A 25,489-nucleotide genomic window follows, 5' to 3' on the forward strand; every position below is an offset into this window, starting at 1 on the left:
GGTGGGGAACGGAACGGGGAGGGGTAGATTCAGGAGCAATGTTTGGAGGCATTTTCTCATGGAGAGTATGGTGGATGCCGAGAATGCCCTACCAGGAGAGGTGTTGATCACAAGAACAGTGAAAGACTTCAAAAAAGCATGGGATAAACACAGAGAATTCCTATTGGCAAGAGAATAGTAATGAGGACACTGGGCGACAGCTGCAGCCCAGAGCAGCAGTGATATGGCTGCACTGTGCTTCCTGGATGGTAAGGAGTAACTTGCATGGAACAGCAGTTGCAAGCCTAATGATGAAACAATGGGATTGAGGGTTGAAGATGAGGGTTATTTTGGTCTTTATCTGCGGTCATTTACTATCAGGCCGATACAGTACAGTGTGCTCCGACGGAGCGCACTGTTAACCTGCCCTTGGACGCGCGTTTTCCCTTATCCCTTATTCAGTAAGGGGCGGAAAACGCGCGTCCAACCCGTGGCACCTAATAGCACCCTCAATATGCAAATGCATGTTGATGGCCCTATTAGGTATGCGCACGGGATACAGAAAGTAAAATGTGCAGCCAAGCCTCACATTTTACTCTAAGAAATTAGCACCTACCCAAAGGTAGGCGCTAGTTTCTGCCAGCATCGGGAAAGTGCACAGAAAAGCAGTAAAAACTGCTTTTCTGTGCACCCTCTGACTTAATATCATAGCGAAGATCAGCAAGTACGATTCATTTCTAGATACTAAAACAATGCGATTAAATAAACGATGATAATAAGTCCAAAAGGGAAGTCAGAGTGTATGTTTAGTCTCTTCCAAACCATATGTAGAGACTATTCCGGGCAGGAATGGAGAAGGAATGAACTAGAGAGGGGTGGTGTTTCTTGTGCGTGTGAAACAGTATCAGTTAGTGATCAGGGAATGATCTTCCTGATTTCATGGGAGGATCGTCTGGTTGAGGAAAGGCTTGTTTGAAGAGCCATGTTTTGAGGTTTCTTTTGAAAGTTAGTGGGCATGTTTCTAGCCGGAGATCTGGGGGAAGAGAGTTCCATTGAGAGGGACCACCAGTAGATAGGGCACGTTTCCTTAAGGCGGTCTTGATTGGGGCGGCATAGAGAGATCCTTTGTAGGCCAATCTGACCAGTCTGGAGGATTTTTGGAAACGGAGAGGGAAGTTAAGATCAAGAGGTGTTAAATTGTGCGTCGCTTTAAAAATCATCATGAGGACTTTGAAGAGAATTCTAAATTTGATTGGTAGCCAATGTAAGTCGTGCAGTATAGGCGTGATGTGCTCTCGTCTGTTGGTGTTGGTCAGGATCCTCGCGGCGGAGTTCTGTACCATCTGCAGAGGTCTGATTAATCCTAGCTGCAGTGAAGTGGATAAATGAGCATTTAAGTGCCAGTACCTGTCAGCTGTACTGGCAGATATTCACGTCCCACTGAAGTACAGGGATTGCTTTTGTGAGTTCAGAAGGGGTGAGGGTAGTGTGCTGTTTTTGTAAAAAAAGAGGAAGAGGCAAATCAGGCGATGGCAGCCATATTTGTTTTTAGTACTTCATCGGAGATTAAAGGATATTGGATACAGTGTACATTGGCCATCTTAATTTTTAACACTTCAGCGAGAAGATGGATCGGGCCTTGGTGGCCACCTTTGTTTTTAACAGGTGAGTGGGGACGAGAATCGGTTGGCAGCGTGCAGTCACTGCTGAAGTGTTCAAAATAAAAGGGCTACTGCACACTGCCAACCGATTCGCGTCCCCACTCAATTGTTCAAAACAAAGGTGGCTACCATGGCCCGATCCATCTTCCCGCTGAAGTGTTAAAAACAGCGCACCACCCTCACCCCCTTCTGAACACACAAAAGCAATCCCTGTACTGCAGTGGGAAGTGAATATCTGGCTGTGTTCTACTGACTATTCGGGCAACGTTATCTGGATAACTTTCCTGCTCAATGAATATCGAGATCGGTTGTACCCGTGGAGGTCCCTTTGAGAATTACTCTCAATAATCCAGGGAGTGGGTGGCAAATGACCTCCCCCCCTTGTTCACCCCCTCCATTCTTTTCCAGTTGTCTAATCAATGTTGCACTTTCCTGTGTGGTAGAATGTTTCTGTTGACTATGCCAGTTTCTTTGTCTCTGTGCTTCATGTCAGCCTATTCCTTTATTGGTGTCATCTGTGCTTTTCCTCTCCGTAGGGCACTGTTTAGTGTTTTCAGATTAATTCTGGCAATGGCTTGGAATTCTTTGTGTTCTCTAGCTAGATTACATCTTTCATTTTCCAGTGCTCTTGCATTGTTGAATCTATCCATCCTGTTGGTCTTTTGTATAGCTAATTTATGTGTGTAGCTGATGTCTGCTGTTCCGAACAATGTTTTATGTCTATATTGAGGCCAATACTCAAAGAGATTTGTCCAGTTAAGTTTGGGATTTAGCGGGACAAATGCCAAGTTTTAATTTCCCTTCCCTTGCAGTGGATAAGCTTTTGCTGGGTAAGTTGGCAGAGGGGTGTTCTAGAGGTGGGACTTAAATTTAACCAGCTAACATTCAGTGCAACCCAGCTAAGTGTAGCTGGGTAAGTCTGGTCGTGATGGAGAGCAAGTTTAAACTGGAGTAAGCCTACCCATATCAGTTCAAACCTAACCAGCTATATTCAACATACAGCTGTATAAGTTAAGGCAGCTGCTAGCCCGTGAGGTCTTTTTTAATTTCCTTCTCCCACCACTCAAAATTAAAATTAGTCAGGGTCACAGGTTGTAATCCTCTCCGCCCATCCCACTCAAGTATTCAAAATAAAAATGGTCATTGCTGAAGTGTTCAAAATAAAAAAATATGCAGCAAGTTTTCAGGAAAGACTGTGCAGATATTTTAGCAGGTGTAATTTACGTGCATTTTTGCAGACTTATGCAGGCTGTGTGGAAAATGACCTCAAAGAGCATGCGCATAAATTGCCAGGAAGATACATAAGTGGACGGTGCTTTCATTTTTTACTGAAACTTTGGTGGCCATTTATACTAGGCCTGCTGGCCAAAGATTAATTTTTAAAATATAGTGAAACGGGTTATATAAAAGTGTATTTTTCCTGTTCATTTTCTGGGCTTTTCTTATGAGAATTTGATCTCAGTTTGCAGGATGCATTTAGGTAATATGCATGACGTGTTTAACTGATGGTCTCTGTAATGGAGAGCCCTTTCACCAGATGGCTGCCGGCACCTTAAGTTCAATGTTCCAAGTGGAAGGTGAAGTCATCTGATGCAGCCCCTTCTACTGGGGTTTTTAACAAAAAGGGATTTTTAAGTGTAACTTTGAATACATAGAGCAGTCCCAGCAGGCTTCTAATGTCGTACATTTCCTTCTGGAACTGGCAGCTGACTGACTGATAGGGCGTTGTCTTTTCTTCTAATTCCATACCTTTGAGAGCCATATGATTCAAAAGAGAAGACAAAATATTGATCAACACATTAAGCATCCCAGAATTTCTACCCAGTTCTTCTATTGGAAAATATGCATCTGAATAAAGCAGCCCCAAAGACAGAGACTTCAAGCTTATATTCCAGAAGAGTTTAGGGCATGGCTGCGCTTGTTAATTTTCTCCTGTTTCCTGCCAGACATCCAGACAACGAAAGAATTTATACAGCTGCAAGCTGGAATAAAAGCCAAATCCAGGCGTTTTCTATCACGAGGCGTGATCAGAAATAAGTCAGAGCAACATCTGAGCACATTGTAGGACTGTGACTTTTACATGTTAAGTTGTCTGAAATGCTTCATAAAATAGTCTCTTAAGCCAGATAAGCAGAATTTAGGAGATAAGTGATAGAAGTTAATCCATTATCAGCAAACTCCAGTTAAGAAAAGAAAAATGTTTAAAGCGTTATTATGCCATTTATCTTTTACAAATTGTGTTCAGTATCAATTTACAATACTCCTTGAAATAAAACAAGCACCTATGGAGTCATGCTGTATGGCTGAGGCCATGTTACAAGCAGTTGTTGGCAGTAAGAAATTCATTAAGATTTTGGCTTGCTTTGCATGGCCTTAGTAACTAGTGCACTTAAAGTCCACACAGTGAAACATGATGTAATATATCTGACACTGTTTTTCCATTCTTCTCACATCCCGCAGGTTGCACAAAGTAACATAACTCAAATAAGCTAAATTAATTTACAGTTTCATCAGTTCCTTGGGCAGTGTTTAGGGGGGAGTGTGGAGGTCAGTGCCCTCTCTTTCCCCACAAACACAGAGGGAACAGGGTTGACCAGCAAGGGCAAGGAGGAGGCGATGTCTGGGTCCCAGGCCAGCGCAGGCCCAAATGGAGGATGAGGAGGCCACGCTCTCACTGTCCCCACACTGGCCAGAAGACACAGAAGAGTCGGGCGGCAGGGGTTGAAAGGAGGAGTAGTCTGGTGTCGGGCCCCGCGTGGACCGGCAGGAGAAGGCTGCACAAAGTAGGAAACGGCAGCAGATGGGATCCTTAGAGCCTGGTGGGGTCCAGCTGGGAGGAGAGGGGGAAAGGAGAGCATCCCGGGGTGAGGGGGGCAGAGATAGGAAGGACCGCTTTGATTGGTCTTAGGATTATTTGGCGTTACGTAAATAATGTTTAAAAAAATAAGCGTGTGTGAGAGAAAGAGAGAGTGAGAGAGAGAGAGAGTGAGTGCTAGGGGAAAGCACGCACGTTTCCCTCAGCCCATGCCAATCCGAATGGCAGGAGGAGAGAAAGTTTGCACCCCCTTCCTGTCCCACCTGCCAATCTAACTTACCTCTCCCTTTTGCTCTCAAAATTAGACTTTCAAAGTATGCCTACGATCAAGCTGTGTGTGAACCACTCTTGCTGCAGGCTTACCTTGACAAGCGCCAGTTCGAATATTTGGAATGAAACCTCGACGGCATGGATGAGGCTGCGCGGGACACATTTCACATGGGTGGCCCCATGCTCTCCCTACGGTGGCACAGCAAAGGGTTTTTGTGCAGATTATTCCGCTCAGCTGCCCCTGGCACATCTGGTTGCTTACTACTGTGAAGCATGGGCCTGTCCTGTAATCTGAATTAAAGAAATTAAGTCAGATGTTTGTGATGACAAAATAAACTTACATGATACCAGACATGATACCATAACATTGGTACCTAATATTACTGAAAAAAACACACATTCAAATTGCTTTACCTCTGATCTGTATGACCTTATTAACAAAATGATTTTCCCATTCTGTAGCCAGAACAATATTTTTTAGAAAATGGGGCCTAGGATGTTTATTTCACATATGTTCCATTAGGGAAACAAGGCAGATCACAGCATTAAAAAAAAAAAAGTGCCTGGGAAACCTCTAAGGAGTGAAGAACTGGTCTGAAATTCAAGCTACAGAATTCATGGGTTGTTAATAATGTCACATCTGGGTGGCTTAGTGATAGACAACTGCAGTGGCGGCCAAGGAAATCTGAAATTCAATCTGAAATTCCTTGAGACTGCACACTGCAGGTGATTTGCATAACACCATGAGAGAAAACAGCAGCGCATTGGTGAAATAACTGGAGGCTATTCATTTGCTGTTAATGAATTGTACACATTTGATCAAGGAAACAAAAGCATTCCGAACCATCAGCTTCCTTGTTCTGCAACAATTCACATATACGGTAATTCCATTTTATAGGAACTGCTGTTTGTAGTTCAGCATGTTCATAACCAAATGTTTGATCATTTCAACTTGCTATTGATATGATTATGAAATGTCCACCTCAAACAGCAATATTTAGGAATAAATAAGATTAAAAAATGCAAATTTCAGACTGATCTATACCTCTCATAGGTGCCTATGTATCAGAGTTTTTCCTATCTTGTGTGTCTGGAGAAAATGCTTAGTACATATTGACCCCTTAGTAAACCCCTCCGGGAATGTAAGACTTGATGAGAGACAGGGGACCGGCTCCTACTGGAATGCACTGGAGGATGAAATATTTTATAAGGGGGAAACAAAAACTAACATTTTTTCATGAAAAAAAGAGATTCTTCATAGGTTATGACCCCTTTCATTGGACCAACACAAGAATTCTTTAATGATAATTCTGCACAGCTTTGTCTAGTTTGTTTTAAACTAGCGGCTTACTTGTGAAAAAAAACAAAGCGGAGCTTTCAAGAACATATCAGTCTCTTCAGATGTCAAAATCACTTCGCTTATGTTTCAGGTATCACGCTGTCAGATTTGTCAAGTTTTTGTTTTAAAAAGTACAGGTGGGTTAATTTTAAAACTTTTTAAAGTGGGTAAACATAAAAAAAAATAAAAAAGACGTGCTGAAAAACGGATCTACCCCGTGCGGGTTAATTAATGTATGCACAAACAAGGAGCAGAGTTACAGACTTATGGACTAGCTTCAACGCAGGTACAAGATACCCATGTTCCCCCTGCCGGCCTGAAATTTTAAAGGAAAAACGCTGGTTGTCTCCCTTTGAACATTAACTTGCGAGTTCACGGGTGCAATGTAAATTAGCCGGTCGGCCACCCACACGAGCAGCATCAAAATTCCTCCCCCCCCCCCCCCCCCCCAAAAGGTCCCAACGTCAGGAATAAATTGCCACCATCTTTTCCGATAACGGAGTCCAGAGCCACATTCCTGGCACAGCCCAACAGAACCAAGATTTCTGTTTTCCAGTCCACGTCAGTTCTATTGGTGGCAGTGGAACCGCACTAATGACCCGAGATTCCATACACTTCTCTAATTCTACATCTTGGTCCTTAATTTGCTCTTTGGAGAATTATACAGAAGATAGAAACAGGGATTACAAGATCCATAGTAGATTATTACCCAGCTTTGTGGCTAGGGATGGGAAGGGAGGGGCTGCGGGATGTGAACTTGTTAAGCTCTTCTCTTCAAGATGATGGAGCAGAAAGGAGAAAGACAAAACTATCTTGGACGATAAATGATATCTGGCTGGCAGCTGGGATGTATCCTTAGCTGTGAAGCACAGAAATAACTGGGCAGATTGGACACACCAGTAAGTCTCTAACTCTGTTGTCATTACTATATTCCTATGAGAAATATAAGTCAAATAAATATCTAAAATAAACAAATACTGTGGAAGAGGAGATCTAAATTTTTTAACATGACAAATGAAAACCATGTGCAAAAAAAAAACAAACCAAAACATTTAGGCAACTAGTTAACCCACATTTTAAGTTTCAAAAGATCAACAGCTGGCATGTCTATAAATATTTAGGGGTAGATATTCAAAGCTGGCTATGTATTTTATTTATTTATTTAAAAGTTTTTATATACCGCTTCTTCAATGGAAGTAGACTGAAGCGGTTTACATGGAGTACATTCATAATAAAACACAAAAATCACAATAAAAAGTAAAATAAAACAAATCATAAAAATAATATATCATAACAGACTTAATAAAAGAGCCAATAATGCCTCAAATTAAGACTAAGTAAGGTCAGTCTGCTACTGACTGCTTAAATGTGATAGAAAATAAATAAGTTTTTAACTTTTTCTTAAACTCCTAGAAATCTGTTAGTAGCCTGAGGGAATCAGGAATGGAATTCCAAAGAATGGGGCCAAGCAACCGAAAAGGCGCACCTTCTAGTAAGGTGGAGCCTGGCCATCGTCTGAGGGACCTCGAGGAGACATTCATAGAGCGAAGGTGTAAATAAGCTAAGCCGGTTAGAACTTATCCAGCTAAGTTACGACGTATATTCAGCAGCTTCACTGTGCTGCTGCTGGGCCAGTGCATGCTGAGCGGATTTTAGAAGGCACCCAGGTGTGCACAGATCTCCCACTATGCGCAGAAATGGAAAGTTTTGGAAAAAAAAGAGGCGGGGCGTGGTCATGGTCTGGGCGGGGGCATAGGCGTTCCTGGATTTCAACTTCTAATCTGCATGTAAACAAGTAACTTTACTTCTGCCGTGGAGGACGTTTAAGTAATAAAATAAAGATAAATCGATGATCAGCAGGGTTCTAAAGGTTGGGGCTAACTGTGGAAATAGGAGGCCATTAAACTGGGGGTTTGGAAGTCCTATCCCTTACCTGGGTGAACTGAGAACGTACTGGGAAAACTGGAAATGGTGTCGGCATATGTGATCTACTAAAATCCCACCCCCCCTCCCTTTTGCAGTAGAAGTGGCATTTGTGCGCCTAGGCTGGCGCCCACTTAAAACTGTGCGCACGGTCGGTCTATTCTCTAATGTGTACATATGTTATAAAATGGCCACGTCCCTGAGTGCGGGCCGATGATTGTGCGCACATCTGCGCCCGGGCGCCTGTTTAAAAGTTACCGTGTTAGCTGGATAAGTCTACCCAGCTAAGTTTAGATCTGCTCTATGGGGCACCTAAGCTTACACATATAACTTATCTGGCTACCTTCAAATATTGGTAGATGGCCATATAAGTTGTACTGCTAACTTGCTCTGGCCTCGATCCACCCAGTACACGCCTACTTTTATTGCGTGTAACTTTTAACTGTATAAGGGACTTATACAGCTAAGCGGCAGCTGCTGAACACAGGCGCATGTTCAGCACCCATTACTTAGCCGCATGTCCTGTTTATCTGGCTAAATAGCGCTGGGCACACTTTGAATGTCGTACCCAGTATGCACAGGTGCTATGAAACTTTTGAAAATTTCCAGAGGGCCAACAAAATAAGAAGCATTTTAATGAAGGGCATTGATTTGTTGTGGCTTTCTAATATGGGACTCCCATTAACACCCCCACTGGTGTATCTTGATTAAGTACCAGCATTTTTACATTTTGCCTAGAGAATTTTTAATTAAGTACTAAACGGTTAAGAAAGAAAATGATCTAAGTGATACGACTTTTCAGAAACACATTCTCACATGACAACTGCCGGCAGAGATAATCTACTTTCCACATCGTTCCAGGATCCCATGTTTGTTGTGGAAAACTAATTGGTCTTAATTTCAGTTCTAGAGATTTTCCTGTTTGGCCTTTAGTTTAGTCTTGGCATCCTTCTTGTTATTTTATTTCTCGTTTTCTTCTATGGCAGTCAGCACCGGAACAACAAATCCGAAGTCCAAAACTCTTGAGGTACAAACAATCCCCTCTGCTGCTCTAGCTACTTCCCCTGTTTTCTTGTTACAAACTTTGGCAAAAGCTGTCTTCGTCCGGTAGCGATTAAAGCGGTTCCTATAAATCCTGAAACAAAGCAAAAACTGCCAATCCCAAACTGGTGTTACCAAAAAAATACAAATACTAGGGATGACTAAACATAATATATCATCTTTGAAACTATATAAATATTTAATAAAGAAAAAACCCCAAAAATCAAAATGACAAAAATAATATACAGGTGTGAAAAAGGCTCAATTATTCTAAAGAGTGATTCTGACAGAATCATCCCTCAATAAATTATAATCATTCTGAGCCAAAAAAAAGTACTCCAAAACCTTGAAAACTTGCTCAAAATAATAAAGACTGTTTGTGAAATATTAATTCAGATATGTTAAAAAAATTTCAAACAAAACTAATTAAAAAAACTAAAATCATTCCTCCCTTAAATCCTAAAGGTATATTAGTTTTGCCAGCATAATTTAATATTTCCCATTTTAGAATAGTCTTAATGTGAATGGCAAAGGACAAATTAAATATTATTCCAATTCTGCCAGTACATTGCATATAACATCATCATGGAGTCCATATAATATAACAGTGTGATGAACTTAATATAACCGCGTTATAAACGCCAACAAAGGACCTCAGTTTCGCCACACCAGTGGCTCTCTCAAGGAGATTTTAAAACAGTCCTTTGAAAGTACCGAAAACGCTGGGAAGGCTGCGATATGTTGCTATGTAATTACACCAAAGACACTTATCTGGCAGTGAGATATTCTCTCATAGTAAAAATACACTAACTTGTTCTCCTGCTGACACTCAAATGCATTATTCTGCAAGTCAATGAAAAATATAAAGCGGTTATAACTAAAATTTGAAGAATCAGCTGTCAAATGCAGCCACTACAGAGGCAGAACAGCAACAGTATAGGCCCTGTTCAATCTGTCCCCCCCCCCCCTTCAAGTCTTCATTCATACTGTACTGCATAAGTTGCAGGCCTATTAAGTCTGTAATAATGTATGTCATTGTGTGTCCTTGTAAGAAATTGCACATTAGACACACAAAACGACAGATTAATATATATTATAGAACATAGAAGCTGCATTAAGACTAAAAAGCAAGGCCCTCCCCTTTGGTTTCTCATTGGCTTACAATGAATCATTGAGCTGAAGATCTCAATACTTTGTAAGCTATTCTCCTTCTTTGAAAAGGGAATATTTCCCAACATCTGTATCGGTATGAACAGCGGGATATAAATATCAAAGGCACAGCTTACAACCATCAGGGCTGAATCAAGAGATTGAATGGCAAGTGTTTTCATAAACATAGGTGGTTCAACCTGTCTTAATCACATAAGAGAGAATGCAACATGCAATTTCTGTAGATATTTCATCTCATATATTTTTTCTTTTTTTTAAAAAGAGAGTACTTTTTTTTTTAAGGAGTGTGTTCCTTTAAAAAGCAGGAGGAGAGACTAAGTTGATTGATAGACACTATATAAAGGTTAAATTGAGGCTTGGTGTATTTTTTAAGAGCAGATTCAATGAAGCACTTTTTGTATTTTCTTACTTTGATAGGAAATTTAGAAATTTATATAGGCATGTAGGTTTCTTCCCATATTTATAACAGCTTTATATTTTTCATCAACTTGTAGAATAATACATTTATGAGTGTTGGCAATAGCATACGCTAAGTCATTCTTACCAGGAAGGTCTCTATGAATGTCTCACTGCAAGATAAGTAAGTACCTTTGGTGCAATTACATAGCAGCATTTCATAGCCTTCCCAGCATTTTTTCAGTTCTTTTGAAAAACTGTTATAAAATCTCCTTGAAAAATCCACTGGTGTGGCAAAACAGAAGTCCTTGGTTAGGGTCCCTAGCATGGTTATATTGAAGTTTTAAATGTTGTGGAAATCATCTCGCTATTATATTGGAATTCTATGATGTTGCAATATGTAATGTACTGGCAAGATTGGAATAATATTTAATTTGTCCTTTGCCATTCACATTAAAACTATTCTAAAATGGGAAATATTAAGTCATAATAAATTACCTGTTACATGTTCACAAGACTAATATACCTTAGGATTTAAGAGAGGAATGATTTTAGTTTCTTTATTGTTTGAGTTTTTTTGACACATCTGAATGATTATTTCACACACAGGCTTATTTTTTTTTGTGCAAATTTTGAAAGTTTTTGGAGTGTTTTTTCTGGCTCAAAATGATTATAATTTATTGAGTGGAAAATTCTATTTGAATCACTCTTTAAAATGAGTGACCCTTTTTTCATATTTTGTGTAATGGTTTTTTTCTTTATAAAATATTTATATTGTTTCAAAGAAATTATTGTGTGCTTAATCATCCCTAGCATTTCTATTTCTTTTAAATCCTGAATACATTCTTTACAGGTCAGTTGTCAGTGGCTGTTTCACTACCTGCAGGCTCAATGAAATATTGTGCTTCTGCTATTCACACCACTAGTTACTACCTGGGTACACTGCAAAATATGGAAGCAGAAAATGACAATTTCCATCATACTATTTGATAACAAGTATTATATCATGCAATTATGTATATTTTCATTTTCAAGGTCAAAACTACAGCACAAAGAAAACTATTTTATGATCTCCTAGTATCCCTATCTTATTGTAAATAATGCTACATTTGTGTATCAGCACCTATGCTTGACTGCACATTTTTCCAGTAATATACAACAGCATGTGTCATATACTGCAAAATAACTCACAGTTATATATTAAGGACACAATGAAATTCCTAATTTAAGCAAGTAGAATCAAGCAGTCATTCCCAGTGGACTTGGCATTTACTGATAGTCAATGCCCTGTTATGGGAAGTCGAAGGCTTGAGATAAAGTCACACTGGGGATGACAGTTGTTGTGGGATAAAATGTTTGTGTTATTTCTGATTTTTCATAACACTACATTTTAGTAAAAGCAAATCTGAATATTCCAAATGATTTGTGAAACAAGATATTTCTTCTAGGGAGTTCATGTTCCAATCAATCAGGTTGGCTGGAACCAAAAGGAACATCCTGTTTATATTTTCTTATATTTTATTGCTTAGAAATTTAAGCCTTGTTTGGCGCACGTCTAATTTTACTTGACTTTTAACATGCTACTGTTTGTAAGTAATATTTCACTTGGGTCAACATTTGCATAATTTTCAGTTGATGCACGTTATTTGGTTATTCCTCTGACTTATTTACTGCCAATCCCCAAGCGTTTCATGATAATCTAGCTGCTGCAGCTTTACACTTGGAAACACCACAGTGCAGCAGGTAAAAGTAAGTTAAATCCGGACACTACTCGCCATACTCAGCACCATAAAGGCAACGGATAGCCACAATCATAAACCAAATGTGCACTTTATATGGAAAGGATGATACTGCACTGTTCTAAGGTCATATGAGTATTTTAGATACATTTCAGTAACATGGGTAGACAGGACTCTCATGACATTCCTCCCCATCTACCCAACTTAAAAAAAAAAAAAAACCACGCCACGCGGGTTTAACAAAAGGCCAGTTTATTGTTTTAAACATTGCACAACACAAGCCTAACTGTCTCCCATGCTACACACTCACACACCTTATCCCCATGGCCTCGGGGCAGCCTACCACCAAGTCCCGCTGGTACGCTACTTACAGCCCCACGAAGACCTCAGAGAGTTCTCCAGTGGTCTTCCGCCACGTGCCTGGTACTCTCTGTCGCATCCCAACAGGAGCGTCCCCGCAGCCCGGGCAGTGTCCTCACTGTCTGTGCGCTGCTTTGTGTAGCAGCTCCCCCCCCCCCCCCCATGCACCACCATGCCATCCACATAGAACGAAAAAACGTAATAGTTTACACATTCAAAATAACTTAGGCTCGAGTTTACTGCCACCGACTGTGACAAGTAAACAAGTACAACTGCAACATCATCATAAGAAATCCCAAAAAGGAAGGAAGGGTGGGAGAAACTGCCAAGAATGCCACCAGAGGGAGAGACTGTGCGAGGCATGATCTGGGCCTAAAAAAAAAAAGTGAGCAGGGAAAGCTCAGCCCACGACAAATAACTTCCACGGGGGGGGGGGGGGGGGGGGCGATCTGATCCAGGGCTTGCAGGGCCCCGCTTGATTCAAACCCCACACAAGGACCCAGGAGCCAGGAAACAAGAGAGTGGGGGGGGGGGGGGAAGGAAGGAGCAGACCAGCAAAATACCGTCAACCTCAACCACGTGCATCAGGGGCCCCCCCTCACAGCCTTCACAGCAGAGGGACTATCGGGGGGGGGGGGGTGGAATTGCCTGCCCTGTCGCCGTGTTGACTGCAGCAGAGTGGGACTTCATAGTCCCCCACGGCCTTAAGAAATGGAAATAAAAAGAGGAGAGAAGGGGAGAAGGAAGAGGAACGTAGAAGGGAAAAATGTCAAAGGGGAAGGGCAAATGAAAAAATCAGGGAAGCCTTGGAACTAGAGCTTTATGAGCAGAATGAAGATTGTGCAGTTGATTTTGAAAGGCGTCTCTGTGGGTGAGGCTGTTTTACTCACAAAAATGGCCTTTTACAAAATTGGTCGCCCAATAAGCAGGAAAACTTACGAATGTCCTGCCTGTTCACACGTAAGTTTACCCGGACTGAGCAGAGGAGTCATGGGGACGAAGTTGGGGGGGGGGGAGGGGTTTGGACTTGCATGCCCACTTTTAGATTATAAAAAGTATGGGCCTAAATTTTCCCCAAAATATTCCACACACAGGTGTGGGGGGTGAATTTGGTGGGATCATTTTCAAAGTAAAATTATGCACGTGAGTCCACTTTGAAAACTGGTGTAACTTGCGTGTATTTTTGCCACCCAATTTATTTATTTATTTATTTAGGTGTTTTATATACGTCGTTCTGAAAGAAGATCACAACAGTTTACAAAATTAACATTAATATTCACAGTCAGTATTCACATAGGGGTACATTTTAAAAAACAGCGCGCGCGCGTACTTTTGTTCAAACACCAGGCGCAAACAAAAGTACGCAGTATTTTATAAGATACGCGCGTATCTTATAAAATACCTTATAATTATTGCAAAAGTTACGCCTGCACCAGTGGGCTGCTGGTGCGCCATCTCCCGACCCGGGGGCTGTTCCGAAGGCCTCGACCGCGCCCCCGGAATGCCCCCTGGCCAGCACCACGCCCCTCGACACACCCCCCAGGACGCCCCAAAGTCGCACCACCCACCCGACACGCTCCCAAAGCGAAGCCCCGGGACTTACGCGCTTCCCGGGGCTTGTACGCACCGCCGAGCCTATGCAAAATAGGCTCGGCGCGCGTAACCCTTTTAAAATCTACCCGATACTGTGTCAACATTTATATTCTAGGTCAACACAACAGCTAATAAATAATCTAGTTCACAGTCATACTTTTCTAGATCAACCCAACTGCAAATATAAGTTCTAATTCTACTAACAATTTTCTTTGCATCGTTCATTGCTTATTGTTCACTTCACTAACATCATCTCCAGTACAGACGTTGATGTTATCGGCATATTGGTGTTTTACTTTAAATCATATGCATTTCTAAAGAGCCATGTTTTCAGTTCACGCTTGCAACTCTTTCTCTCTGTAATCTGATGTAATGACTCTGGCAGGGAGTTCCACAACTTGGGTCCCGCTATGGAAAACATATGGTCTCCTATTTGCATTAGGTATGTGTTCCAAGTAGAAGGAACCATTAGAATTCCTTTGTTTTATGATCTTAGGGCTCTCTGTAGTGTGTAATGTTGAAGAACGTGCATTTTCTGTGCACAAAATTCCTTGCTGAACACACCTTTCTGCATCGGCCTGTTTAAGCTTAACTCACAAATATTAAGAGAGCCGGTTTACAAGCTTAAATGGCTGTCTCACATAAATAGCTTTGAAAATTGTCCTCACAAGGGATTTTCAATATCAAACAGCTCAAGTTATTCATAATACAATTTTAACAAGACATAAAGACTAAAGTACAAAGATGAAAAATCATCATGGAGTTAGAATTTCACCATAGAGAAACTGGGCCCTGAATTTTCAAAAGAGGTTCCCCGAGACAGTATAGGAGGAAATGCTGAGTGCATCAGGCCCTCGAAGTGAACCATTCATCTGGGCAGGTTGCACTAAACATGGAAATTCTGAAGTGCCTGCTTTCTCCAGGCTCCGGAGAGGAGCAGAGAGAAGACGAGCTCTGTGAGCTGTCGCCCTGTCTTCCCCCCCGCCAAAAAAAAAAATCCAAAATATCCCAAACGAACAATCCTAGATTCAGTATGTTAAGGAAAACTAAAGCAGAGTCCGATATTGCAACTGATCAAGTTCACTATGACATTTGGGGCACGGCTCACTTATTACATCTGCAGTTCAGATCAGTCAAATGCATAAATCGTCTATCCCAGTATGCTAATGAAACGTGAGTACAGAACACAATGATTCTAACGTGTCCCATAAATAACCTTCAGTTTGTGAAGAAAGGAAGAGCATCTTCCGTCAGCTAGGGAAGCCTTGAACTCATCTTTAGAGACACGCTGTCAGGGTTGGTACAACCAGAATGGTTGATGTTTGCTAACAGCCCTCATATACTGCACCAGAGAGAGGAAACTGAACGCGAGTGTCTGCTATGCATAATTTTATTTTTTGCTTCTGTACCATGGAGGTACTCAAAAAGAAAACAGGATATTCAAGCGGTAGCATATTCCTTTCTTCTCAAACTACGCCCAGAAAGGAAATTTAATTGGTATGTTAATTTATTCATGCACAAGCTTTTCTATGACATACCAAATGCCGTTGTTTGTGATACATACACAAAGCCACGAGTCAGGACGCTGGTTTGCCACTCTGCAACAGTTTTGCTTATAGGCTTTGACTCTCAGTGGAACTCGGCAAGAGAGAGCCCCAACCTACTGCTTCAGATTTGCATATATTGGGCTGCAGCACCATGGGGGCCGATGAAAGTCAACAAGCAAGGCCTTGTCCTTTATGAATGACTAAATCAACTTTCATGAGTAAGCAAATGCTGCAGTCAATTAACAGAAAAATGCTGCCATCCATATAAAGGGTAAGATTTCTTTTGCAGCGTATGCCGGAGTCAGAATGAGACTGCAATGAATACATTACAATGTACAGCTGTGTGCAGTTTTGAAACTTTACTAAACACTGTAATTTATAGTTTTAATTCTTCACAACCAGAGCACAGATCTTGTAAGTGGGACTGGAAAGTCCTATAGCTAACCCTCTCAGGATGCTATTTTATTAAATAAAAAAATAAATAAGAACCGACAGGAAACCAATCTGGTTGTTGGCACTCTCTAGTTCTGTAATAAGTACATACTTAGGGAATAAATAATATTCAGAATTACATGTCATTTCTCTTTTTTTTTTTTCAATGGTGGCTGCTGAATGTGAAGTTCCCCTCCTTCCTGTTCTCTTGGATACCGTATATTTACACTTGTGTATTCTCCTGGCGTTTCTAAGATGGCAGCAGCGAAAGATTTTGGAATTTGACTATGGCAAGGATTCAAATTCGGCTGCAAGCCTAGACATTAAGAGAGCGAGAACAGGACAACCTACAAAGACGTTGCAAAGAGAAGCCCAAGTCAGTCTGAGTTCAAACAGCTCTAATTCCAGCTGCTCTTCGAAATACATGCTACACAAAATGAAACAGCAAAGGGAAATATTAGTGACAAAATATACCTGCCAGTCTCCTCCTACTGGAAACGCTCAGCTAAATTTGTTATGGCAAGATAAATCCCACCTTCTGACCCTTCCAGTAATAAACGCTTCCTGCATGAATTTGATTAGCATCAGAAATGCAGAAGCATGAACAAGACTTCTGGTAACATTTTCCACTTTGAATGCCGCATTTTTTTTTCTCACAATAAAACAGCTTCCCATGCATGGGATACAAATATGATGAGGGTAACCTTCATACAAATAAGCGCAGCAGCATATATGTACTTAACTACTTATGTGGCCGTAAGCAGATCTATGCAAGTCTTTTATAGCCCGTGCATATATACATGCATTTTATAAAATACGAATATATCTCTACCCAGCAAAATATGCATGTAGATAGGCCTCAGGCGAATAAATGCAATGCATTGACTGCGTGTACTTTTCCTACCTTTTTAAAAAATATACACATGTATAATTTACGTGCAAAAATAAAGTAGGACTTACACATGTACATATATCGGGATTTACACGTATATTTTAAAACATGCACACATCAAGGTAGTTACTAGTTTTACTAATTTGTCCACCAGTTTGCCCAGTCCTTCCCCAGGTCATCCAGACCCTCCTGGTTCATCAGCCTCAATTCCACACACTTCACTCAGCCTTTAGGACACAATAAGCATGTTAATATCACTCACAGAAGATAATTAGCAGGTGTAGGTTTACCCAGGTTAGCAAATCTACGTGCATAAATGCTGGACCTACCTCATAACACTCCTAGACTGCTCCTTTTTACATGCATGGATGTGGGTACAAAAACAAAAATACGAGCAAATGTTTTTTTACTTATATGGAATACACAAGCACAGGCTACTAGATAACATAAATTAAATGTTTACCTGTGTAACTTTTGAAAATTCACACCTATGTATTTATTTTTTTATTCAATTTTTATACCACATTTCTGATCCAAATGGGGTCCCCCATGCGGTGCACAGTTTAGGACCGTTAAGCCATCATATAAAAATACATGAAAGTCCCGTGAGCACAGGTCACAGATTAGTAAAAATACTCTAGGCTCTGCCTGTATCACAAAGTCCTGATGTCATTTTACAACTAAAAATGCAAGTTAGAAAAAAAACAAACAAACAACATTTTCAACTGTATCCATTGTCGGTGTATTATTGTATCATGACAATGGAGAAACAAAAAAAAAATAATCACAAAAGAGTTACCTTCTTACATCACAATCTCATGACATAGTAGATGATGGCAAAAATAAATAAATATTTAAAATTAGCCCATCCAGCCCGTCCAGTTTCACCCCAGTACAAGGATATATCCCAGCTGCCAGCAATGTGACAGTTTGTAGGACATCACGCCTTATCTAAGATCGCTTTTGATTTCTTCTTCATTGGTTTTCTACCAACCTGGGCAGATAAACATGAAGATCCCAGACTTAATCCAGCACTCACCCCGCCCCCCCCCCCCCCCTCCCAAACTTGTGTTTTACCTCAAGAGCTACCAAAACTAATGACATTGCTGCCTAAACATCCAGTTTCTTGGGTCTCCAATGTCTCCGCTAGACAATACTCCGTTTCCATCAATCTACTGGCACTGATTCAAGTTGGTTTTTGGGGAGTCGCAGTCCGTTTGTACCAACTTGACAATTTAATTTATTTCAGCTTGTAAACTGCTGCTCTAAATCATATGCTCAAAGCAGGTGAACAAAATAGACAGTAAGTAACAATCAACAACACAGAAAATATCAAATTAGAAAACGATCCCCAAACAGGTCAGATTTCAGTATAAAACTATATATCAGGCTATTTATCAGATGGATCATAATAAGCATATTAAAAAAAAGTTAGCCCCCAACAAACTAGCCCAAGATAAATTGGAAATGGGCTTCAGTCTCATTAGGTTGTATCCCCTTTATCTGCCCTTTCTTGTGTCCTTATCACCTCTCCCCCACCCCCCCCCCCCCCTCTGATTTAGAGGGAGTGTAGGGTGGGTTGTCTGCAATACTGCTACCTCCCAACCCTGCTCCTACCTTCAGACAAGGACCACACCCCACTTCAGTATCAGAGAAAGACCACAGATCCCGGCCAATCCCTGGCCTCCTCACCACTAGGGATCCCCTCTGTTCTTACCCCAGGCTTTCCTGAATTCCATTACCATCTTTCAGTTAAATTTTAAAAGCATAACACACGCCGAAATTAGGGGTTGCATGAATATATTGAACTGGCGCGCGCCAAGTGGCTTTTAAAAGCCACCTGGATATGCGCGAACTTGCCTGCTGTGCGCACAAATGGAAAGTTAAAAAAAAAAAAGGGGGGGGGGGCCAGGGCATGGGTGAGGTCTGGGCGGAGCATGGGCGCTCTGGGATTTAAACTTGAGATTTGCACATAAATACATACGCGCACAGGCTCGCTGCCGCGTAACTTTGCTTCTCCTATGGATAACGTGTAAATAGTAAAACAAAGAAATCTAGGCCGATCAGCAGGATTTTAAAGGTCGGGGCTAACAAGGTGGAAGGGAGGCTATTGAACCAAGGGGTTTGGAAGTCCTGTCTCTTAACTGAGTGAACTGGGAACAAACTGGGAAAACAGCCAACGGCGTCAATGCGCACAGCTTTTAAACCCACCCCACCCACCCCCACTTACATGGTAAAAACGGCATGTGTGTGCACAGGCACGCGCCCACTTAAAACTGCGTGCACATGCTCAGGCTATTTTATAACATATGCGCATATACACGTGTATGTTATTAAATAGCTTTGTCCTGGGCACGGGCCGATGAATGCGCACACCAGTTTAAAAGTCACTGTCTTTTTCTCTGCCATCTCCATTAGGATTGTGGATGTTTGAACTGTAAGCTGGTCATAGGCAGCCTAGAAATGTTTTAAAGTAATTAATTGAAAATAAATAGGATGCCATGCCACATATCCACTATCCTTTCCATGAAGAAAGATTTTCTGATGTTGCTCCTGAGTCCAGCACTGTAGAGCTTCCTACTGTGACCTCTTGTTCTACAGCATTCCTTCCTGTGAACAAGGTTTGCTTTTTGTGCCAGATTTACATTATCGATGCATTCGAATGCCTCTTTTATATTCCGCCCCTTCCCTCTTTCTTCTCTCCTCTAGAGTATTCATATTTAGGTCCTTAATTCTCATCTCGTGTGTCTTCTGGTGCACATTTTGGTGGACTTTCTCTGCACTGCAACACACACACTTTCAGAGATATGATCTCCAGAATGGGAAACAATATTCTAGGCGAGGCATCATCACTGCGGCCTCTCCCTATTGCCCCATGCAGGGCATGGGGCAATTCAGCCAGAGAGGCATCCCCCCAAGATTGAAAAGGAGGGGGTTCCCCCTAAGCACTTGAAGACCAGGGGAGGGTGACACCGTACTTCCTGTCCCGGCACTAATACGTCTGCTGCACGAGTCATTGAAGTTCCTGGCTGCCAATGCTCTTGGCAGCCCCTCAATGCGTAGGGACCTGGGCGGTTGCTCCAATTTGTCCTCCCCTCTCTAAGGTCAGCTTTGGCTCCCTAGAATCCCTCTGGTTGTGATCACTGCCTAATCGCACTGTTTTGCTACCTCGAGATCACCAGACACAATCACCTGATGCCTCTCTCCTGGTCGGTGCATATCAGCATCTAAACCCCTACCGTGTACGGATCCCCTTGGATTTCTACATGCTAAACGTATGACTGCACTTTTTTTTTGCACTGCATCTTAAGTGCCAAGCGCTTGAACTTTCTTAGATCACTTCTCATTCAGTTTATTCCCTCAGAAGGGACCACTCTGTTGCAGATCTTAGTGTCATCTGCAAAATGACGAACCTTTCCTTCTAAGCCCCCTACAGTAATGCTCATAAAGATATTGAGCAGAGCTGGCCCCAGACAAATCCCAGCAACACTGTTTCTTTCCCTGGACTGAATGCCATTAACGACTCCTGTCTGTTGCCTACCCCTCAACTAGTTTCTAATCCAGTCCACCACCGCGGGGCACCCCCGGCCTTCTATGCAGTACAGTATCAAAACATTTCCTGAAATCCAAGTATACCACCATCCAGCTCGCAACCTGATCTAATTCCCTAATCTCCAGTCAAGGCAATTCATTAGATGTGTTTGACGCTATCTCCCCCTAGTAAATCCATGCTGCCCCGGAAGCTTGCAAAGTGCTGAATTCTACTTGTTTCACTCATCTTTCCTTCATGGGAGTCCCCGTTAATTTTCCTGCCACTGAGATGCAGTTAAGCAGCCTGAGGTTTCCATCCTCCCCTCTAATAGCACATTTATGAAGAGGGACAAGATCCTCGGGGACCACTCCCATCTTCGAAAGTCCCTGAACAGGTCCTTTAGCTGACCCAGCAGAACCTCTTTGACCTCCTTTTCTATCCTAGGGCTATCCAGCCCCATAGCTTTGCCCGATGTGTAAGTTTGCTTCATATTTCTTCAGTTATCATTGGTTTTGGCTCTGCTGTAAACAGGAAAGTAGCAATACCTCTTACCTATATGCAGGCTATACCATGCGCGCAAGCACACATAGCCTTTGTCTAACTCACACAACCATTCTCTCAAACACACACATACTCATTTGTCCTCTCTCTCATACATATCATAACCTTTGAGCCTCACTCTCTCTCTCACACACAAAGACATATGTACTTGTACCTGCCCTGGCATTCATTTTCTCCCAGCCTGGCTCCAATCATATTTCCACCCTTTCAGGCTGTCATTATCCCTCTACCAGTCTGACTGTTTTCATCCTGCTACATTCAGTTTCTCTGCGATCCTTGTTTTGTCCCCCCTGGAATTCATCCCATTATTCCTTCCTCCCTATCCTGCCAACCCCCGTCACTCCCTATGACCTTATTCTCAACTCTTCTCTATCAGGCCAGTCTGAACATTGTGCCTCTCAGAGGACTTTCAGGTGAGGCTGAGCTGTATAAGCTGCAGTTATCATGTGGTGCTGGCTTTTTTTTTGGCCAAGTTATGCATGGTGCTCTAGAATGGTAAACATGGAGGCACCGGGAGCCTCAGGTATACCCAAACTGGTCAGGTTTGGTGCTCTGACAGCGCTCATTTTCTTATTCAGCAAAATCACTTGCATGAAGAGGATGAGGCATGGAAGGCCTCATTTCCAGCATATGAAATTGTCTTTTTTGAATTACATTTACAGCACAAATTGCAAGTCTATAGTATTTTACTCCTGAATGGACCATGTTTCTAGCCTTAAATTTCCACTTAGGGACGGATTCATTAAGCGGTGAATTTTAAGAGCCTGGCGTGCACCAAAACTGGAAGATACGCGAGTATGTCCGGCCGGGTGTGCACCCAGCGGATTTTTAAAAGCTGCCGTGTACGCGCGTATATCCCAAAAAAAGGGGGCGCGACAAAGGCGAGACATGGGCATTCCGGGACTTTAACATGGAATGTACGCGTAAGTATGAACGCACACAAGCGTGCGCCGGGGTCCCCTGCCGCGTACCTTTACTACTCCTGTGCACGCTGTGTGAGTAATAAACTAAAAAAATCTAGGCTAGGCAGCGGGGTTTTAAGGGTCGGGGGTAACTGAGGGAAAGAGAGACTATAACTAGGGGGGCATCTGGAAGTTCTATCCCTTAACTGGGCAAACCGGGAACGAACTGCGACAATTCCCGCTGGCATCGGCGCGGCCCCTTATAAAATTCCCATCACTTATGCGGTAGAGGCGGCATTTGCGCGCGTCCATGTAAAATTTTGCACACATGCACGCATGTTCATCCTGTTTTATACCATGCGCGCATATAAACGCGTATGTTGTAAAATAGCCGTGTTCTTTGGTGCGAGCCGGCATACGTGCATACATGCTCACCCACGCTCTGGTATAAAGTTATCGTCTAAGCCTTTCCCCCCCCCCTCTCCCCATAAGGCTTAGTAAATCAGACCTCTAATGATAACTGGCTGCTTTAAATAACACGGTTTGCTTCTCCTTTCCCCAAACTAATTTCAGTTCTGGTATAAAATTCAGTTGAACGCTTGGTACTTGAGATCATAAAACTGTTATCAAACCTTCTCTTCAAGTCTGGTAACTAACAGTGCAAGCGGTGTCATCCTGCTCTCCACTTTTTTAGGCTTTAAAAATCAATGTAATTTAAAACGAGTTGATTTATTTTCAGTTCTTCCAAAAATGATGATAACCTTTGTAGCAAAACGACTCATATCTGAGCAGCTTCTGGCCAGTTTCCTAAATTCAAAAAGCCAAAAAAAAGTGCATGGAGAGCAAAAATTATGTCACTTTATCCACTAACCTCTAATTATTTTTAATTTATGTGTTTATAAAAAAAAATAAAAAAAAAATTAAGAGAGTAAACCATAACTTTGTACTGCAGATGTCAAGCAAGGACACATCATCTGATTTTGCAAACCGTTGTGATCTTCTTTTGGAACGACAGTATATAAAACATCTAAATAAATAAAAATAAATCTATTTCTCGTAGGCAACCTGTGCCAAAGCTGAAAGGGGATGAGACATCCTCTCAGAAAAGATTGTGTATCTGCTCTGAAGTTTGAAGGGATATGGGCCAACTGTGCCATGAGGGAGAGAAAGCACACGCTAGTTTGGAAGAGCAATGTAGTTAGACACCTTATGAATTTAGATCCAAATGAGGTAAAAAAAAATTAAAAAACAAAAACTGTTGCCCGCTCTGTGTTTGTAGTGTAGACCATCAGCATTCATATGAACTACTCTGAGAAAGAAGGGTTTTGCAAATTACATATTCAGGAGGCAACAGCGGGCAGGATTTCCGCAATAATACTGTTGTAACTGAAAGAGTGATCAAAGAAGCAAAACTGGAGCGTAGCAACAGAGACTGAAATAATGAGACTCAATAACAGGGAGAGATTTTATTTATTATATTCTGCCTTTCAGCATTTCAAAGCAGATTACATTCAGGTACTGTAAGCATTTTCCTATCCCCAGAGGAGTTACAGTCTAAGAGACTGATTGTTGCGACTGTCACTGCCCGACGTCTTCACTCCGCCCTCTTTACCTCTGTGGCGACTCCCTCCAGGTCTGAAAGACGGCTGGCTGCCGCAGCATCTCCCTGCCATCTCTCTCCGGCGTCCCCGGGCCGGCTCAACGCTGCAGATCTGCCATGTTGCCTGAAGCCTAGGGCGCGCACACACGTGCACTCCTAGTGAAGCAGCAAGGGCGCGAACCTCAGGGGCATCCCCCTAAGATGACGTCATCCGCTTCCGATATTTAAAGGTCTCTGATATCGCCACTAGTTGAGTTAGCAAGGACTGGACTGGACTGGACTGGGCTAAGGTTCAGATTGACTCGAATGCGTTCCTGTCTAAGCTACTCTGCCTCCTCGGACTTACCAGAGGTACCCTCTCCTCGGGGGCTTCGCTCTCTCTCTTTGCCTTTCAGGTTACAGACAGGAACCGGTACTCGCTCCTCGAGGGCCCTCGTTCCTGACTATCTGCTGATTCTCTTCTGCCTGCAAGTCATCATTATCTACATCATTGTGAGTTACCATCGCTCTCGCAAAGCTTTCCCTGGAACCAGGTACTCGCTCCTCGAGGGCCTATTCTTTCCAGCTCCTGTGCTCCCTGAGACCAATATGTGAGTGTTGTCATCTAATTCTGTTCATGAACTCTGCATACCCTGCCTACTCATTGTCTACAGTTTCTCAACAGCTCAGCCTTCCAGGGACTTCCAGGGACTTCAGCCCTACCGGGCACTTCAGCTCACTACTGCCACCTCTGGTGGTTTCAAGACCTGTTTAATAAAAGAACTAGTGTGTGTCTGTCTCCATACTCTGAGCCTGACCGGTGGTCCCTCTCGGGATCTTCCCCGGGGGCGTGGTCATCTGCCACCGGCCCAAGGATCCACTTACTACTATCTCCGGCAGTCTATAACAACAGATTGCTAAGTCCGCCTACGGAATACATCAGATTGACACTGCTATCTGATTGCTCCTCCCAGCAGCATAGCGGATCATGACACTGATGCAATAATCTGAGCGTTAAAAAATTGTGTGCTGGTTTCCGGCACAATTTTTTTTCTTTAACGACAGATGCAGTAAGATGGAGGGGGTTTGGGGTGAGGTTGAAGGCTCAGCCCTGCAGGACGATCATTTGGCGCTTGGGGAGAGAGGCAAAGGGCCCATAATAGGGCACAAGGCCTGTGAACTTGTTTTGTTTTTTTTTAAAACTCTGCAGCTTGACACTTTTGAATATAGTTGGTTCTTTCGAATATAGCCAGTTAAGAATAAAGTCATCCAGGAACACGTTCCTGAAAAACTTTATACCTATCCTCAGGCACGATTAGAAGTAGCTGACTAACTTATCCAGCTAATTCCAAGAATCGGAATAATAATATTTGGCTAACAACTCCACCCTTAAAATCCTCCTATGTGTCCCTTTCTTATTTGGCTAAATCTTAGCCATATAATGACTTATCTGGATAACTTTTAGCAAGATAAGAAATGGGAATATTCAAAACTTGTAAACGCTGAGAAGAGGAGATGGCGTTTGTAAACGCCGACAAGAGGAGACGGCGGTAAGTTCCGAGAAATTATAACCGGACTCCCGAAAAAACTTTCATAAAGTTGTGTAGAAGCCATACCAGCAACCGGAGCATACTTTGCACAGTCCCTGAAGCAGCAGCCCGCGAAACATGGACACGTTGGACTCATCTCCGGATTTTGGACATTGAAAGCGCGATAGCGTCTCACCAGGCAAAACTTCAGATCCTGGACTTTGAAGCG

The 25,489-nt window shown here is 42.3% G+C and overlaps 1 protein-coding gene across 1 annotated transcript in view; it reads right to left on the reverse strand.

The window, feature by feature from the left end:
* Nucleotides 1-25,489, reverse strand: part of FBN1 (fibrillin 1) — a 292,212-nt gene that overhangs the window by 182,403 nt on the left and 84,320 nt on the right. The window contains exon 7 of the mRNA XM_029574409.1: nucleotides 4,819-5,016. Within this exon, the coding sequence (XP_029430269.1) occupies nucleotides 4,819-5,016 (198 nt within the window). The remainder of the gene's footprint in view (nucleotides 1-4,818; nucleotides 5,017-25,489) is intronic.

Source organism: Rhinatrema bivittatum, chromosome 13, assembly GCF_901001135.1.
Source record: "Rhinatrema bivittatum chromosome 13, aRhiBiv1.1, whole genome shotgun sequence".
Taxonomy (NCBI): Eukaryota; Metazoa; Chordata; class Amphibia; order Gymnophiona; family Rhinatrematidae; genus Rhinatrema; species Rhinatrema bivittatum.